At 39.9% G+C, this 19821-nt stretch overlaps 1 protein-coding gene across 1 annotated transcript; it reads right to left on the minus strand.

Moving 5' to 3' along the window:
* Positions 1-9984: 9984 nt before the first annotated feature.
* Positions 9985-11793, minus strand: EAE98_012025 (uncharacterized protein; the record flags this gene model as incomplete). The annotated part of the gene is made up of 2 exons (XM_038959649.1): positions 9985-11049; positions 11110-11793. The coding sequence occupies 2 exons, from the start codon at positions 11791-11793 to the stop codon at positions 9985-9987; spliced, it is 1749 nt and encodes a 582-aa protein (XP_038803965.1).
* Positions 11794-19821: the final 8028 nt, after the last annotated feature.

Consider the following 19821-nt stretch of genomic DNA (forward strand, 5'->3'; position numbering starts at 1 on the left):
ATTCCCCCTTCATCTATTTTTCGATTATTATTGCTCAAAAAATAGAGATTATGTTCGAAGAAAGCTACTATACAGCGGTATATCAAACCAAGATCATAAGTCCTAGCATCTTATTGTCATCTATTTAATATTGCTTGAGAGCCCGAATATTATCTCCTTCCATCGAGGAGAGACGGGGGTCACTCACGGTTCACTTCGAAGCGACTTGAAAATTCATGATTATTATAAATTTACACCTATAATCATGATAGCAAAACTTGTATGAAAATCTCCATTCTCACGTATGTCTCTCACTCTTGACATCTCAATTCGCCCTAACTTCATATTTCAAGCTACATCCCTTTGATCCCTTCGTAGATCTTTTTTGCATTACCACTCGCAACTATCCTCCACTCTCGGATTTCTGATCAAATACCTACCGGAAATGGATCGACTCTCTGCAAGATAGGTACCTATATTATGTAACAAACAATAGGGTGAACGTTACCTTAGCGATCACCGTTCCAAGACATTCCCAACGCAGAAAGTTGTCACTGTAGTATGCATCATTCTAACCTATACAAACCAAACAATTTTCTTCAGATACCCCACGATCGCTCTACTGTATTGATTTTCCTTCGGGAGTACATTTTAAGAAGTGTAGTATTGAGCAAGTATCAGGGTAGTGAATATTCTCACGTGATATCACGTGAGAAAACTTCTTGTTGCACATCGGAAAAAATGCGCTCGCTTTCTCATTGGTCGACGGTTGAAAGCTGAAAAAACACATTTTTCATTGGATTTTGATTATGAAAGTAGGTGCGCTGTGATGCGCATTGAAAGCGCGTTCTGATGGTGTAGAGAAGTGAAGGGTTTTCTGATGTTGAAATTTGGACTATTTTGTTGGACGATATCGTGAGTGGATTTGGTGGTTCGGTGGTGGGAGATTGCAAGTGCGATCCATGGACAGACAGCTACCATCTTCCGAAGCTCGGGATCTCTAGACTGATGCCAGTAATTGAAAATAAAGTCGACTGTTGGAAGTGATGATGATAATTACACCAACGGTGAGGACGACTTGCAAGTGGTTTGGTGTTTTCGGTAGTCATGACGTCATATCGAGGGTAGATTTTTTGATTCTTTATTTTGATTCCAATATACTAGATCTCTAGCGGATGTATGAACTTTCTCGTCGGTAACATAGGTTTAAGGATAATAAGCAGCAAAGTTTGAGAAAAGAAAGAAGTAAAACAGAATCTAGTGTATCATCTTCATGGGCGCAGAGTATTGTGTGGTGATAGAAGGGTGGCTGGAACCAACTTACGAGGATCTTACACAACCTTGGAAACATGTTTGTATTAGAGTTCAAGGATGTCTGAGATAGATAGCTTTGAGTGGATGAAAAAAATGGTTGAAACGAGAAGTGAAAGTGAATAGACGACCATCCGAATTCACCACAGCCCAGAGTCTAGAACTCGAACCGAGAATTTGTTGCACATCTATAAAATTTGACCCATTCTCGAATTTGACGTAAGCAAGCTGAATGAACCAGTAAAATTGTGAGCGCAAAGAAGAAGTCATCTGCAGAGCCAATGGATTTACAAGCGCAAATAGAATCGATCAGCCCTACCTTAAGGCGGATGACCGACAGGGAAGCAGCGGGAATATTCCACGTTTGGGCGGATGTCATTTCATTGCCAGAACTATAAGTGGCTAGATATATTTAGCGATCTCATTCACTAAAGTGAATTGTCTGAAGTCCGGCTTCTGGGAATGGTTTTGTTGCATATCTACAAATTTGATCCACTCTCGAATTTGACGTAAGCAAAGAAAAAGAGCCAATGGACTTGCGAGCGCAAAGAGAGATGCTATCAAGGAGCCAATAGATTCTTGAGCGCAAACTCAGGTCTCGAAGGCTTGTTGGGGCTTAGCTTCTGGAGTGGGTGAAGAAGCATGGGATGGTGGGACGAGCATCCTTATCTTATACACTACGTCACTAGTAAAGAACGGGTTGGGGTCAGCATTCACTATCTGTAGCTAGTACATCAGATGCGAATATGTGGATGTGAGGTATTCACTGCTTATCTTCGGGTTTGGTACAAACATGAAAACAACCTATCCAATATAGTTCTGGTAGTCGATAGTTAGAACATGTACGTAAAGCAGAGAAACCACTTGCGACAATACGACAATACCTTCAATCTACAAAGTCAAGATATAACTTGAAAGGGACGTAAGGTAGATCTAGATTCGAACTAGATCACCAACCTCATCTTTTGACACGTTTGTTCAACTTTGTATACTCGCAATGAAAGCGGTCACGAGACCTCGCGCGGAAGCTCAATACAGATGTAAGACCTATGAATCTGATGAATGAGTTTACGAACATATCCATCTGTTACTACAATGACCATATCCCATCATAGCAACACACGCAATCGAATGATCATCCCATGTACTAGCAATAAAAACTAGGTAGCTTAAAAATAACCTTAAAGCTTGGACCATAGAGCTTTCTAGAGTCAGTACTTTCACTTCCAGAAGTGAATCAAGTACAATCTAGATCCCGATCCAGACCCTCTGTCACGTTTTGTTGCATATCTGATCGATATCGAAATTGACGTAATCAACTTTCTGGGACCAATAGAAGAGTGAGCGCAAATTTTTAGGTTTGGCAGGAGCCAATAGATCATCAGTTACTAAGTTTGAACTTTGGGAAAGCACGCTTGTGTGTTACCATGATGAAACCTTCAAATGGATCGGAAAGTGAATCTGTGTGTTTGGTGAGAAGTCTACTTTGTGAGAAAAATATGGGAATCTATGTACACCCGATTTCATAACATGTGTCCAAAACATGACTTTTTTTTGATCTAATCAACTTTTTGCTAAATCCTATATAGAAATAATTCAATTGCTTTCAATTCAATCAATATAACCTCAAATTGAAAAAACTCTATATTATAATATAGATTTCAATTAATAAAATCAAAAATCAAAATTTGAATTGTTTTGATTAAAAATTCATTGAATTGAAAATGATTAAATGAAAATTCAATTTTCGAAAAATCAAAAGTCTAACTACTCCAAAAATCACAATTTCATTCAATCACCTTCAATTCAATAAATCTTTCATTAAAACAATTCAAATTTTGTTTCTTGATTCTATTAATTAAAATCTATATTATGATATAAGTCTTTTTCAATTTGAAGCTATATTGATTGATTTGGATTTTTGGATTTCAAAAATTTGATTAGGTGATTTTCGAAAAAGTGCTTTTTTTGTAAACACACGTTATGAAATCGGGTGTATTGGAAATTAAAGCTAACGAAAAGATAATTTGTGTCGTACTGGCAGCTCAGAAGGAAAACAAAACTGTTGTGCTCGTACTACGCTGGTTTGGCACCTTCTTTTATTCTTGCGTAGAGTTTGATCTCGTGCCATTTGAGTACCTCACGTGTCATTCCGTAACTTTTGGTAATTTTACGGTGTACTCTACTACTTTAATATAAGATTCATTCATCTTCAGATGGCGAAGTAGTATTCATAAGCCTTGTTCAAGAACATGAAACCCAAATAAGAAGTTTCCATCCTGTTGCTACCAGGGTCTATTCACTTCTTCATATTGCACCCATAAATCCTTATTTCAAATCTTTTTTGTGGATATATAAACCACTATCTGACGAAGCTGACGTTCAGACTTCCACCAATGCCATTGCGAGAACTGGTCCAAGCCCCAGACTGCCAAATCACCTAGATACTACTGTCTCTCCCAAATATATCGCTTTAAAGTTAGGCGATTCAACAAGCCTTCTCTGGCGCAAATCGGCATGTCTATAACTATGTAAATCTGATTTTAAGATAGGGCGATTTTGTTGTGGATAATCTCGATGACACTATGAGCTTGATTGGAAAAGTTGATGATCACACATCAAACATTAAATTCTTGTTCGTTGCCACTGAAAATTGATTGTTGTCACGCTTATATAAATTATCACTATCTTTTTATACCACAAAATAACCACGTGCTGAAAGAGCCAAGTCTTAAAGATTGCTCCAATGATTTAGCTTTCTTAAGTACTATCATTGCTACGCAATAATCCTAAATTTTGTTTCCAATTAATGGAAGGTCTTTGTAGTATGAAGTGTGGTCTAGTCTCGAAGCCATATTTATAGAAGAAATTATGATTCCGTGACTGAGAACCACAGTTCCATATCATTGATTGAACAAACTCACCAAGTATAAATTCGATGGTTTTGGGGGTAAGAATTCTTCTAAAATAGATTAATGAACGAGATGCACACGTCCGAGAAGGTTCTCGAGAGATTTTCGACTAATTAATAGATGTCAGGTACCTCGTAATAACTTGAGAGGTTTTTGCTTGGATATTGATGAAAGATTGTTTGGGCAAGTTTCGATCTGTGGATAACACTGGAAATTATTTGGGATATAAAGTTGATAGTGAAATACTAGGTATTTGCAAACTACAATTGGTATAATTTCTTGGTAGCATAAATTCAGCAAATCGGCAAGAGACAGTGTCTGTCGAAGATTGCACCATCAAAGGGATGATAGATAATAATTCACTCAGCAGTATCACTATCATAGCTCTTTTATTGTTATCAGATATGTATCGATAGCATTATTTTGGTGCGAATATACTCGTTCTCATGTGAAATCTTCGAAAAATGCAGAGAAAATTGAGTTTGGGAGGCTGATAGAAATCAGAATTTCACCCTTTGATGCTTCCATCTGATCTGTTCAGTTGATGCTTTTCGTAATCGCAGAAAGATAATTATCTTCCATCAAGAAAGAGAATTATATGCCACTGGGAAGATTCCAACCAAAATCTTGGTTTGGGAAGAAATGTTTCTGTCATATGACTCCAGTTGTTGTCACGAGGTAAGTGACAATTTTGAGGACTATAAATATCGCTGAAGAGATCCGAATTGATGGAAAGTACACTCTACAAACAATAACAGCTAGCTAGAAATGGGTGATTTGAACGCGCGTTGACGGCTTCAGGGGTAGGCCAGCTTGTTCTCAAAGAGGTATTTTACAGCTGAAACTTACAAGACAATCACAACAATGATAGATAGTGAAGCAAAATCATAACATTATCTGTTTTCGACAACAATTGGTTTAGTGGTTTTGTTGTCGTTGTTCACGTAACTTTACGTCGAAGTTTCTTTAAGATGAGTGTCTAAATCTGATTCAGAGTTCTGCCCGCGGCATCTCAGGTGCTAATTTCACAAATCTCTGATTGCTCTGTGATCTAGGCTGATTTTGAAGATTACAATAGGTCATGTGAATGGGAAAAAAACTTTGATGATCAAGAGCGGTATTCTGACAGTAAAACTTGGTATTTGGATGGGAGGCTTTCGATACATCGTCCTTGATTGCCTTGTTAAGATCGTCCTTTTCAATAGTCAGCCCAAGTTGCAACGGCACGACGTGATACTTTTACTGCTGGAGGCACTTCAAAATGCGCTTAGAATTTTTTAATGCTATCGTCAGCTATCATTGTGAGTGGCGGTAGAGTATTGGGCGGTAGATGATGCATTATATACACGATTAATACAAGATTTTAACCTGAAGTTGAGGGTGCACACTGTGAGCCACCCGATTGGTCGGTCGGAACACAGAAATTTCTATACACATAATTCGCTTATATAAATGAGTATTTTGAGAGCTATTGAGTCCATCAAACCTTTTACATGCTCTCTCCAAGCTCACACAGGATTTCTTGCCAAATGCTTTACCTCTTCCCATCTCATCCGTAAGTAGTACCGCATCTTCCTACTTGAGCCCTGTATTGTGAATGCATTCTTAACTAGCATTTATTTGTCTTTTTATGACAATAAAAAAGAGCAGCAACAACAATAACTGTCAAATTTGACAAGCCGATTATGAGCCCCGTTCTAGTTAACCGTGAGACGTAAGTTCTGAGTCCTTTCGAGACCACCACAGCAACTCACATTATTTTTGGAAGAATCCTCGGAGAGTTCCTGAGTCAAACTGCAGGTTTGATATGCCTGTGTTAACTCATGGCTTGCCGGATATTTATAGTGGAAGAGTAGAGTTTTAGCTTTCATCACGCCGGATGGAGATTAGTCTTGATTCACTGGAAGTATGTACTAGAAACTTGTTCTGTCGTCAGTCTCTTTCTCACTTTGCTAATGACTTGTATGCCGGTATCGGTTGATCATTACTAGGCTTTTCGGTGAATGTTGTATCAAGCAGTGTCTAATGCGGGGAGCGAGTATTGACCACCAGTCTATGAAATAATTGTAGGTCATCTTTCTGGAATGGATATCCAAATACAAGGGAATGTTCCAACATTACTTTGCAGAGATCACAATTGAAGTTTGTTTCTATAGACAGTAGGACTGAATAAAATTTTCGATCTGGCTTGAGTTTTCTGTCAATAATTGTCCACAACTGAAGATGATCGACTGACAATAAGTTTTCGTTTATTAAATGATGACAGTATGAACAATAGTGGTGAAGGTAATGAATAATGATACGAAATGCAATCACAGCTTACATATCGCAAAAGAGAGCGCTTAGTTCTCAACAGTTAACTACAATATATAATCTGTATATCCCTCTTCGTTAATCTGTGGGCATTTTCGTGGACAGTCATAACATCTTTGAATTCAATCTGAAGGTGGATGAAATTTAATATCTTCCATCTTATATAGAAAGGAGATTTAGTTCCTCCATCGCAAATCACACTACTCAGTGAATCCTTCGTGATTTTGAAAAAGTGTGTATAGCACGTCATACCGACTAGATGATTTAGGGTTCGTTCGGATCGATTTCTTATTTTAATTAATGAAATCTTTAATCATAATAAAACGACAAGGATAATTGAATTGTTGAAGCTAATATATATTAGGTATATTTGATTGAAACTAATATATTTGGAATAATATTGAAATATATAAAATTGAATTGAAAATGAAAAAGATGATGCTTTTTCTCAAATATATTTGTTCAATTATATTTCAAAAGTTGTTATTAATTTATTGTATAAAAAAGGTTGAGAAAATTTATTCTATTTATTATTTTAAGATTATTAGACTTAATATTTTATTAGCTCAAATATTATATTCGCTTCGAAATATTTCAGTTATATATTAAATTTAATATAGTCTAATATATATTGAGCTCAGTATGATATTCAATAAATATAATATTGGGCTAATATTTCTAATATATTAATCTAATATCAAAAAAAAATTCGATCCGAACGGGCCCTTAATGATCTGGATAGACTATCTAGATATGAACAAAGAATTCCATATTTGAAGCCTTGAATTAATGACAAGTGAAAGAAATGAGGGGGATGGGGATACACAGGCAGTTTCTGACGCATTCTCTGTAAAAAGATAATTGGCAATAGAACGAAATTGTCCTCCTACTGTCTTCTGTTGAGAAAAGTTTGAATTTTCTTATGGTTTAGATGCAGATAGATGTCTTCTTGTCAACTATAATACACTAGGTACTAGCTAAATAACCGTATGGTCATGACAATAAAACGAAGATTGGCAGCGAATCTTAAAGATATACAATGAAGACTATGGATTCTGATATCAATCTGAGACAGTGAGAGAACGATTGTATGGTATTTCGTTTTAAGATAGTCGGAAACATTGTATCCATAATGGGCTGCTGTACAAATCTCCAACAGATTATCAAGACTGTTTATAGATTTGCTGCCGTCATTATTACATTATTGTTTTGAATTTAGGTCATAAAATCACAATCCCTATTCTGGATCAAAGTTGGTGACATACCTCCTGAGTTGTGTTGGAAATAGTCAGCAAGCACAGAGAAGAAACATGCCACTTTCGTCTTTCGTCCTTCATTATGAATTTTCTTTTTAAGGACATTCAAACTACACAATAGGACTTCTCAAGTCTAAGGGATGAATCTGCCATATGATTTCGATCGAACATATTTTCCATATGTTTTTGCCTTGATCATATTCAACTCTTTTGAGCTCACTCCGATGCTAACCGGTTGCATTCCATATGCTTTGGGGTTCTAAACGTCTTGAAATCATGGTCCACGTTGAATCACATGAGTGTTTGCCAACCTGTAGAGAAGGTATGGGCATTAGCTTAGGCCCGTGACCTGGAAAAGCTCTCGACGAAATGAATTTTGGGTATGGTTTGCTTTTTGGTAAAAAGTTAATAGTTACCAGTGCACTGCGCTTTCTTGCCTGAATAGGAATTACTTCCAAATCAAGTAAGTTAGCCAAAACACTATTTTCGGCTGCTTTTGTGCAATACTTGGGGAACCCTGAAGGGTTAGATATTTCGACACTCCACAAGACCTAAAATACTCAAATAGGCATATTACCCCAATAGGTCTGGGTTGCCTAACGATGACTTGTTCCAATATAGGGTACTGCCTCAACAGCCGCTCACGCTCACGCCCAAGCCCAAAGACTCTTAACGTGCTATCTGCGGTTACAGCGCGCGATGATTCATGAACGTTATAAATGCACGGCAGTAACGTTTGAGAATCATGGCAAATGCCCCATCAAAATCCGCATCAGGAGTGCATTAGCACTTCTTCACCGACATGAACTTTGGACCCTGATTCTAGTCATTTTTTACCCCCCATGGAGGTAATTTGCCACTGAAACAGATCATTGATCATCCGCGCTTGCGGCATTCAGAGGGTTTGATGGGAGAAACCCATGTTGAGTTTGCACTACTTGTGTCTCGCCCAACCAGTGGTTACACAAAGAATTAGAATTCCTTTCAATCGCCACTGAACCACTAGACCCCTCTTATCGAAAGATTTTGGACCCTGATTTTAGTATCCATTACCCCTCCTTGAGCCTCATTAATCATGGGTAAGCTGCCAGACATATCCTCACATCTCTCTTCAACGCTCATCCTTGAGCTCCATACACCACCCTCTCCCCTTTCGCCTCATTCTACAATAAACCGCTAATGCTGAATCACCACACCAACAAGCAATTTCCTGGTAATTTCGTCCCGAAACCCGAAAGATCATTCAGATCAACACAAAACACAATTGTACAACGCACAATACAACATCATAACACATAAAAAATTAATGAAGCGTATAATTTTATGCCCCACACTCTATGCAGAGTGAAAAATAAGAAAATTGCGCTTCATGCGAACCCTGCTCATAGAATCAACCCCACCATTAGCGCAATCCACCTCAACCCCTCGATCTATCAAATGACCTAGTATTTACCAACCACAAATCGACGAGGAAGTAATCTCCATACAATAGTATTTCTCTTGGGCCTCTTTTACCGGATCTGGCAAGTAACCAGGTATCTTATCGCACTTGGGTGACCTACTCACAACGGCGCCATGAAAATCACCTCCACTGCAATAGGAGAAGATCAAATATGCGAACTGTTGACCAACACACACATCCACCTCAGTACATGAGCACCTGCACAAAGTATCACGATCCCTCATACGTCTAGCATTGGTCTACCTCGTCTTGTATTGCGATGATTGAGAGTTTATCCTAAGAAGCGCTTTCCAGGTAAGCTCTTTAGCTTCTGTGCCTTTCAATGTGTTTTGAGTTTGGCGTGGTGGAATAAAAGGATTCATTATCTTTTCTTCCCCAAAAGGGGTATATCTCCTATTCTAGATCTTTTGCGCCTATCAAGCGGCTCTTTGTCGATCGATATGACTTGAGTGAAAGCTAATGGGGACTTCATTCACACGTGAGCTAATGAGTGTGTGTAGTTGGGTCACTCACACAGATTGATCATGGCCTCAAATGTTATAAGAAAATTAAGTCAAAGGCAGAAATTGATTGATGTAAAAATACTGCTAATGCGCAAGGGCAAAATATACACGAACTGAAAAAGGAAAAAGCAAGCTATACACGCGATAACCTTTTCGACTCCAACCAAATGCTACAGATACACCCGCTCACTCTAATCACACACCTTTTCCATCTTTCGTACACTTCTTAGTATCACACTAAGGCATATCTAGTAGACCGGCATCTTGAATGCGTCGAAAGTGTAAGTCCAGCTGTCAATGGAAGCTTGGTCATACTCGCAAGATAAGGTTCCCTCGGCATCCCAGATAGGTCTTAATGGATAGGCGCAAAGCTTTTGAACCTCTCCCTCAAAAGTACCGCTGCCAACAGTAGCGTTAAGTCTCTCTGGCTCAATACCGTTCTCAATCCAGTCGATCATGGTAGCCATGTTGTCGGCTGGGTAAGGGCCTGGTTGAAGAGTGTTGGTGCTGCAATGGGCGGCTCCTGGGATAAGGAAAAGCTTGTACCATTCCTTGAGGGAGGTGATGCTGGCATTGAAATCTTGTTTTGGGTACATGATGGAGCGGACGGATTCATAGTAGTGGACGGAAGAACCGGTTGGGATACTGTCGTCAGATTCTCCATGGTAATGAATGAGCTTTCCTCCAGATTCTTGGAACTCGGTAAGGTCAGGTAGAGTGGTTTGTAAACTATCCATGTACATGACCATGGCCTCGGTCATCCATTCTTGGAGAGTGTCCATAGTGACGCCTTCGAGCGAAGCAAGGTTGTCGAGGTCAACCCTTTGAATGAATTTGGTAACGAATTCACCTCCGGTGGAAGCAATATCAACACCCCATGTGCCGGTAGTGTTGTCGTAGGAGCTAGTGGCATCTTGGAATGCACAAGCTGGTTGCCATGGGAGGTAGACACGCTGACCATTTGAATTGAACATACCATCGTAGAGTTGAGCAGCGAGAGCAGCGCCTTCAGCAGAGACAGTTCCGTTTTGAGCAGGTGTAGAAGCGGTGGCTTGACCCATTTGTCTCTTTACCTTTTGACCGAAAGCAAATCCAAGGGAGCTACTAGTTGAAGCCTCGCAATAATAAGGGGCACCGATAGTGCTATTAAGGTTGAAGTTGAGCTTGCAGAGATCAGTTCGGGATACGACGCCGTCGGTACGTCCATCGAGAGGATCGCAAGCCTCGATTGTCATATTGACGATCTTGTCCATCTCACAAGTAGGTGGGAAGTAGTTCATCATGACCTCGGCAACGTTGGAGAATAAGTGGTTCTAAGAGAAATTAGCAATTGCCGCATGTCAAGTTATTTTTTACCTTTGGGTATGACTTACAACTTGTTGTTGTCCATAACGGAAAGCTGGGGCACCAGTGATGACACCATCGTACTCGGAACCATAACGTTGGATTTGGGACATACCCTCACGCCCGCCATCAGAACATCCCTCGTAGTAGGTATAGAGCTTTGCGCTCGAGTTGCTTCCATAGAACAATGGTGTAATAGCCTTTCCAAGCTGGGTCATCTCACCAAGTGCCTGATATCCGAACATGTAGATGCTATCCCAGTTGACAGATCCATTTCCAGTCAAGACAACCTCATCAACAGTGGTACCACCAATAGCATCGTAGCCGGCATCTGAGACACCCCCGACGGCACCATATGGTAAACCTGCGGTTGGATCGGAGCCGAGAGCGTATCCACCTCCTCCGCCAACATAGAAACGGCTCTTGTAAACATCGGGGCTTGGGAAATTGTACCAAACGACAACTTGATCTTTACCCGGGTGGGCATAAGTAACAGTAACGTTGCAGTAGTCGTAAGCTACCGAGCTGACTGTGGCGTTGTAAACAGGGTTGGCAGTAACGGAAGATGAGATTGGGTTGATGCCGTTCAAGGTTCCGTTTGCTGGTAAAGCAGCTTGAACGTTTGCGACAGTACAAATATCTGCAAGGGAGGCGGCCTTTGCTGTAGAGGCAGCAAGAGCTGCAACAGCTCCTGTTCGCATCGATTGACGCATAATTGGAATCGAAAAATCAAATAGAAAGAATGTCGTTGAAGTTGAAGTATTAGTTCAGATTGTCGGGTGGTAAGCGAATGAAAGGACTGAAACCTGATGAGGAGGAGAAAATGTTGGTAGGAGAACTTTGAGATCTTATAAACATTTTGAGAAGAGATGGAAACGTTCGTCCCACCTCGTCGATCCCGAATTGACGTTCAGCATAGCATCAATGTCTAAATTAGATGTTACACGCCACAATCAATCCTAGCACACACCTTGCAAATACGCAAGTCGCAGTCTTATTGCTTGCGCCCTATGAGACGCGCAACCTCATTAGTCTAGTTGTGTTTGCTTGACATTGTGGTAGAGCCATTTGATGGTCAAAGAGTATGAAATGCCTTGGTCGTATTTGACATACCGGTCAGGATCTTGTTAGCTAGACCTACGGGCCGGCAGTGGAAGCGTGATGAAGCTGGAAAATTCGCTTAGACGCGTAACCTTAATTTGATAGTAACCTTACTACGGAAAGTTTTCATCATGTCTCCATAGTATTTATCAGATTAGTTTGACCGCTCTCTTAGCACGGAACTAAAATCAAAGTTCTTTGGGTAGAACTTTACCAGAATGAGCTTAATAGAACAAAGGCGAAGCCCGGGAGGCTGGAGCAGACGTAGAAGAGAACTTCAGAGGCACATTAGCCATAGTGACAATTGATATTAAAGACAATTTTTAGCTCACGGCCAAAAACTTATCGTTTTTCGGGTTTAAGTAGTTCTGTCGACTAGACAATAAGGCTATTCCAGAAAGTGTCCCATGGTGAGCCGTGGACGAGATTGGCTGTAGGCGAGCAAGAATATTTGGTATTGGTAGACCATTTTCAGTCTTCTTAGGACTACGAAAATTTACAGGAGTCATCCAAACTTCATTTGAAAGTCACCTTACTTGCGCACGCTTTCGGGTTTGTGGAACTCACCTTCACGGTGATAACCTCATCGGAGAAACACCAGCCTCGTCAGCCCAAGCTACCGGTATTTTCCCAGTTCCACCTGCCCAGGTAAAAACCATTCAATAGGGGGTGGGATACCATTAGCGCTCCACGACGTTATCTCAATGACCCACAAGTCAGATGGTATTCACCAAAAGCCGAAACAGCTCAATTAATCCTTAATTTGACTTGCATTGTGCACTAGGCCCTTCCATGTTTATTCTAGAAATTCGGCACGCAACGAAGACGCGTGTTCATGCCGGTAGCTCAGCTAAAGAAAGACAATTCGGTCCCGACGTCAGTGAGGATACGCATAGATCAGATTTCGGAACAATACCTTTTTAAAAATATGGTCCCTAGTCTCCTTAACATCAGTGCAAGGCACGAGCTAGCGCTGACGATTCATACTTGAGACGACTTGTTTTTACGTTTACAAATATTCTCGGTCCCGAAGCTAGTGCCAAATTCGAAGATCAGATAAATTACGAACAAACTTTGTCAAATATTTAAGCAAATCAATTTCTACCTCCTACATCCCCAAGGCCTCTATCCAAAGTTCCTTCCTTAATGCCATTGTTTGAATATATCTTGGTTGTTCTGAAAATTTAATTGTTCAAGATCGGTTTACATGATTTTGAGAGTCGACCTCAAGCCAAGCTACCTCGCCAAGCATGGTTAGCTGAACTCTAACCTTAATCTAATCTTCACATCTTCTCACTGAGTCCTCAGCCACTTCAACCCTAAAAGTTTATTTCACAACCGGATGTATCCATCATTTATTTCTGACGTCCTTCTAGAATTTTCAATGACTTGTTGTTAATTTTCAAGAGTCATATTATAAAGTATCGATGATTCGTGAAAGAACGAATATATTAAATAGATTTGGAACTCCCACATTCACGGGATTCCATAAAGTACGAAATTTGTCTAACCTACTTTGTAGAACAGGTGAACCCCAGGAGAAACATTGAAATCTGCATGCTCTTGGAAATTCTTGGACCAGAGTCACCTGATATTAATCATCATGCAAATGATTCTTGGTGTTGAATAGAATCATGTCCTCGGGACCGAGAATAGTCAAGCTAAATTTAGTCTCCGTGATCTAGCTGGAGGCTATTTTCGCTTCTCAATGTCTTGGGGTATAGAGGCGGACTTAGAAAAACTCTATTCCTACTAGTAATTTCTTCTTGGTGACTACTCAGATGCTGTTTCGTGTACAGTGATTCTCACGTTCTCACGTTTTTACGCGAGTCATACATTGACAAACTTTTCAAACTATGTCATATGTACACTTTCAAATCGAACATGTTCGTAATCCAAAAATAGTTCTACAAAATTCGAAACATCTGGCACCTTCCTTGCTCGCACGTTCTTCTGAAAAGGAATAATGAAGATTGTAATCGCAATTTGTGAAAAGACAGAGGGAGCAGAGCGCGGCTTATCTTCGGAATGTGCTCTTTTTTCTTCCTGCCGAGTAAATTCTTACCCGACAGCCCCTTAAAATTGATAGCACACAGCGTAACTATTGCAGAGGCATAAAGTCTCATTACAAGCAAAGGGGAGTGACTAAGGATTTGCAGTTTTGTAGAAATTCATATCCAAATTTTGTTTAATATTTCAATTGTTTGCGCATAGCATCGCAAACATGGAGGTTTTCGATGCTAGAATGGAAAATGAATCGTTACAGTTCTTTTCTTCTCCAAGAAATCGGTTTAGCGATGAATGTGGAATAGGGTGTAATTATCAACGCAATCTTATAGTCACATGACTCGATCAGTCTGAAATTTGATAGAACTGCACCCTTAAAAACATAAAGTCACACTAAAATCTAAAGATGCTGCGCTGCGTCTATCATTTTGACTTACACTGCACACATTATTCCAAACCCCGCGTTTAAAGAATTCTCCTTGTGCCTATTCCTGTTCCTTTTCTATGATTATCCTCCAGTTATCATCTTCTTTCTTTAATATGAGGGAAAAGCCAAATGATCCTCTATCCCGCCCCCTTCAGTATCACAGGAGGCCAAAATCCTCCGCAAAACTCTTGACCTAATGATCTTCTTGCAGACTTTAAAATAAGCACAACCCACGCGGTATATTTTGCTAACCACCAGCTTTCATATCATTTTCTGACCGTCAGTTTTGAAGGTTCATCTAGCACAGAATTCACATTCCTAGTATCTCATCATCACTCAATTGACCCCATATGAACTAATCAGCGAAGAGAATATCATATTCGAACAAGCAGACAAGAAATAATTTCAGGTTTTAGTTTGCTACAAATGCAAGTAATGTATTTGTATCTGAGTTTGGTCGTCACATGAATAGGACATAGACTTGACTCTTTTATCAAACCGATGAGATCGAAACTTTGTTCCCTCACTTGTTCCTACAAGATCGATCTATGCACGTCTCAATCTACTCTGATACTATCCACAATATCTCGACACAACGATTTGACCGACCAACATGCAAACAAATGTCGTTAGATCCCCAAACCACCTTGTTCAAGACTATGGATACAATAGTAGTAATGCGAGACATATAAGACAATACCAACCCCGAATCCAACTATGAAAATTTGAATTTCAGAATCAACAGGTATCACATACAGGTAAAAACCTCAATTCCTGCTCATCAGAAGACTCACTCGCTCTATCATTTTCTAATCATGTAAGAGTTCTGGAACCTATTTACCGCACCCCTGTGACAAATATGACAAAATCCCTGCAAAAAGTGAGTTTTCTTATATTAACTAATAATTTTAATATTTAATTGAAATCTCTATATTTATCTTTAAAAAAATTTATAAATAATAAACAATTATAATTGAAATATAAAAAATTGATTGAAATATTTTTAATTACTTTTGTTGATTAATTATTTAGAATTGAAATCGAAATTTTTCGAAAATTCCAATATATGATGTTTTTTTCTATATAAAATAAACGAATTTTTATGAAAATTTAGAATTTTCAATTTTAATTGCTTTGAATCTTATTTAAAAAAATTAGAAAAAAATATTCTATTTGTTTTTCTATTAAATTTGATTAATTAAATAATATTTTTTAAAAGAATTTTTAATTTTGTTTTTTTCTTATAGTAAATAAACTAAGATATAAAAAGTTGAATAATCCTATATTTTAGCTGGAAAAGCGTTACATGTGCGGTAAGTAGGTTCCAGAACTCTTATTATATTAATCTGATCTGGGAAACCTAAAATAAATTCAGATTCTGATGTCCAAGATAATTATGATACAGAAATGTAATTATAGTACGAACCCGCTCAAAGTCTACCATCACCCAGTATCAAAACAGCTTTTCGAGATTTATCCGAGCTAGGTAACACCACACCCTCTTGACAAAATTTTAGACTCTCGCCTCCCCTAAATGAAAAATACGTCATCTATAAACTTGATGACCCTATATTATTACACTGACAGGAGTTGAAAAGATTGTGTCCTCAACGCCAATCTGATTCTTTGAAAAATTATCATCGTATCGAACGTTTTCGGCTTTTCAAGCATTCCAAATCTTCTCTTCAGATGAAGTACCAAAGAGCTTTCAGGATTAAAGTGTGACCTTGACCTAAAATACTCACTGGAAATCTTGTTATAATCGTAATCTATTTGTTTCCACATCAAAACCTAAAAACAAGTCAAGTGAAATATCTAGTTATTAATAAATATCTTCGTCAAGCGATTTTAATACTAGAAAAGAATATACTAATCCAAATTCATTAATATCCAATCTATCAAGTCATTATATCCTAAAGAGGCATGAAATATCCTGCCTTTTGTTTCTAAGAATATCATATATGAGTTAGACTATTCATATTCATACATACAGTAATACTAATATCAATGTAAGAACTTCAAATAGCCGTCGTATATCTTGAATTGTAGTTTCATTGCATATATACAATTTTAAATACAATACAACATACCACTCTCTGTAAAAATTCGACCAATCATTCAACTTCCAAATCCAACTACAGTCCGCTCAATCCTTCATCCTACTCCTAAGGTCTTGAATATCCCGGACTACGATTAAACAATGAAGATTATCAGATCCCTAAACCGATGAGAAAAATTCATCTAATTTGAGATATCGAATTTGAAAAAAATATCTCATCGGTTTCAAATTTCCAACTACTTTTAAACATTCAAACCCCCATAATATTCAATGGCAGTCCGGAATTTTAGACACCCTACCCCTACCCAGCTCCCTAATCGACATCTTTAACTCACTACAATCCTGTATCTGTCCTAAGTCAACCCACTACCAACAACTTACCTTCTACTCTGTATATCACCATCCCACAGGCCGTAACCGATACTCCCACCTCCACAGAGCCTCAAGCCCCATACCAACAAAAAGTGAATACACAGCCCTCCAAACATACCCACATCTACACCCATTCATCCATCCATCTATCTATCCGTATGCGCTCTCCTCCCTCCCATCTACACCTCCATCTACACCCACCAAATTCCACATCTTCCCGAGACCCTCCTTCCTTATCCATCTCAACTATCTACCTACTCACAAAAGCTAAACTAGTATCACACTCGATGATTATCCCCTCTCTCCCATCACTCTCCCTCTCACTCTCTTCATATACTACTCTCCCTCTCTCAATTCTCAGCTCCAAGCTCATACCAATCTCTATGGAACATTCAATCTGATTTCTCATAGCAAGCAAGCAAGCAGCTCCTCTCATTACATCTCCCCCTCTCCTTCTTTCCCGTTTCCGTTGCCGCCTCTCTCCCCCATTCGAGAAGGCGACATCCACTTCCCCGTCTATCTAAATACTTACTTCAATACTCATAAATGAAATCAGCAAGAGTCTCAATCCCAAATCCCAAATCCAAACACCAAACATCTCCCCCTTTCTTCCTTACTCCCCCGCCGCCTCTTTCCCCCCAAGACACACCAAACCCTCCCCATCTCAACCCACTCCATCCCCTAAACAAATTTCAAAAGCACCCCTTCCAATCCGCAGCTCCCAAACTCACCATCACAAATCCACCCTATTCCATTCTCATCACGAAAAATTAAAAACTAAAAACCAAACACCAAAAACCATCAACTACCTCGTCGGCTCCCTCCCGGGCCCCGCTCCCCAAACCAGTCCCGAAACGCCACGTCCCATCGGATCCACACGCAACACCCACTACCCACCACCGCCGAAACCCTACACCATCTACAACCCAGCACACTATGCAAAGCCAAAGCCAAACCAAATGCCTCCCACGCTCTACCCATCCTAGCCCCAGCCCTATCCCATCCCTATCCCCATCCCTAGCCCCAGCTCTATTCCGATCCGTGATCTCATCTATCTTTAGCCCGAGCGCAGCTTAGCGCTAGCCCGATCTTCATTCCTATCCCCGAGGCTAGGCATCCCTAGCCCCATCCCATCCCTAGCCCCATCTCATCCCTATCTCAGCCCCCCATCCCCAGCTCATCCCATCTCATCCCATCGCATCCCCATCCATCCCCAGCTCATCCCCATCTCATCCCATCCCTATCCCCATCCCTATCCCCATCTCTATTCCTATCCCTATCTTTATCTCTATCTCTATCCCTATCTTCATCCCTATCCCTATTTCTATTTCTATCCCTATCCCTATCCCCATCCCCATCCCCATCCCATCCCCAAACCACAACTTCACAACCCCCAAGTAACAAACAACCACCTACTTCATATACTCTAGCAATCCCCCACCACCCTTTTTTCCTACCCCATCCACCCATCCACCCATCCACCCATCCACCCATCCACCCATCCACCCATCCACCCATCCACCCAAACACCCATATTCACCTAGCTAGGTAGGTAGATAGATATGAAGATAACCACAAATACATCCATCTCATCTTACAAATCCTCTACATCACCCACACCCACACCCACACCACCCAGCAGTTAAAACACATTATTCAAAACATGTCAATTATCCATGTCAATTATCCATACAAATTATCCAACAAATTATCCATTTTATGTACACACACACACACACACACACACATACACACACACACTAAATATGCACAACAGCCAGCATACTCCATACTGACAAGCGCGAATCCTATACAAGCACCCAGCACAAAACGAACAATTCGTACAAACCTACATACAAACCTACATACAAACAAACCTATTCTTAAGCTACTCACGAGCTACTCACGAGCTACTCACCCGCTACCGAGATCCTGCAGCGACAGGAAAATCCCTCAGACTCCACTCAACAAGCACTCATGCACCAAACACACTAAACTCATTCAACACATTCGCCTCATCAAAAAGCCCTAATAATAATTCGTTCAAAACGTTTCCGTTCTTCGCATCACACAAAAATATCCATCACATGAACATTCGAACCCGCAACGGCGTCAAATAAGATTCCGATATTGAAATTCTCCATTAATCTACCTACCAACTCTAAAGTAAATCCATACCTAGGTAAATCCTCATTCATCCATGTCATGTCAAGTCAATGCATGACAACCAACCGTAGATCTCCACTCCACAGCACATGTGCCTCTAAAAAAATCCTCTCCACCCCGCCTCTCCAATCACCGCACCGACCATGAAGGACCCCTACTTGGAATTTCTCCACCTTCTCCACTCATCTGCCATGGTAATATTTCGGACGGATAATTCGCTTCATCATCAAACATATATGCAAATGCACACGTGCACAGCCCACCACGCCATTGCAGATAGTAGCAAAATGCTAATTGTAAGATTCAGAGCAAGTTTTCTCCACCCCACAAAAGGAAAAACCAAAAGATGAGCATCGAAGTATCCAGAACGACCTAAGAGTCATTCTATCCATTCCATAATATTCTCTGCTCCTATTCCTTGCATGACTATTGCCACAATATCGTGCCCATCGTCCATCATCCATCCATTCTTCGCATTCGTGCGAAAGTAAATCTCATCTCTCATCATATCCTCCCTCGATCATTAAAACTCCTCGATGAAACTAGGTCCCTATCATGTCCATCCAGCCATCCTTGTATACCCACCCCATCCGTGTAAAGAAATTCCCA

This window comes from Botrytis deweyae (genome assembly GCF_014898535.1).
Source record: "Botrytis deweyae strain B1 chromosome Unknown BDEW_057, whole genome shotgun sequence".
Classification (NCBI taxonomy): domain Eukaryota; kingdom Fungi; phylum Ascomycota; class Leotiomycetes; order Helotiales; family Sclerotiniaceae; genus Botrytis; species Botrytis deweyae.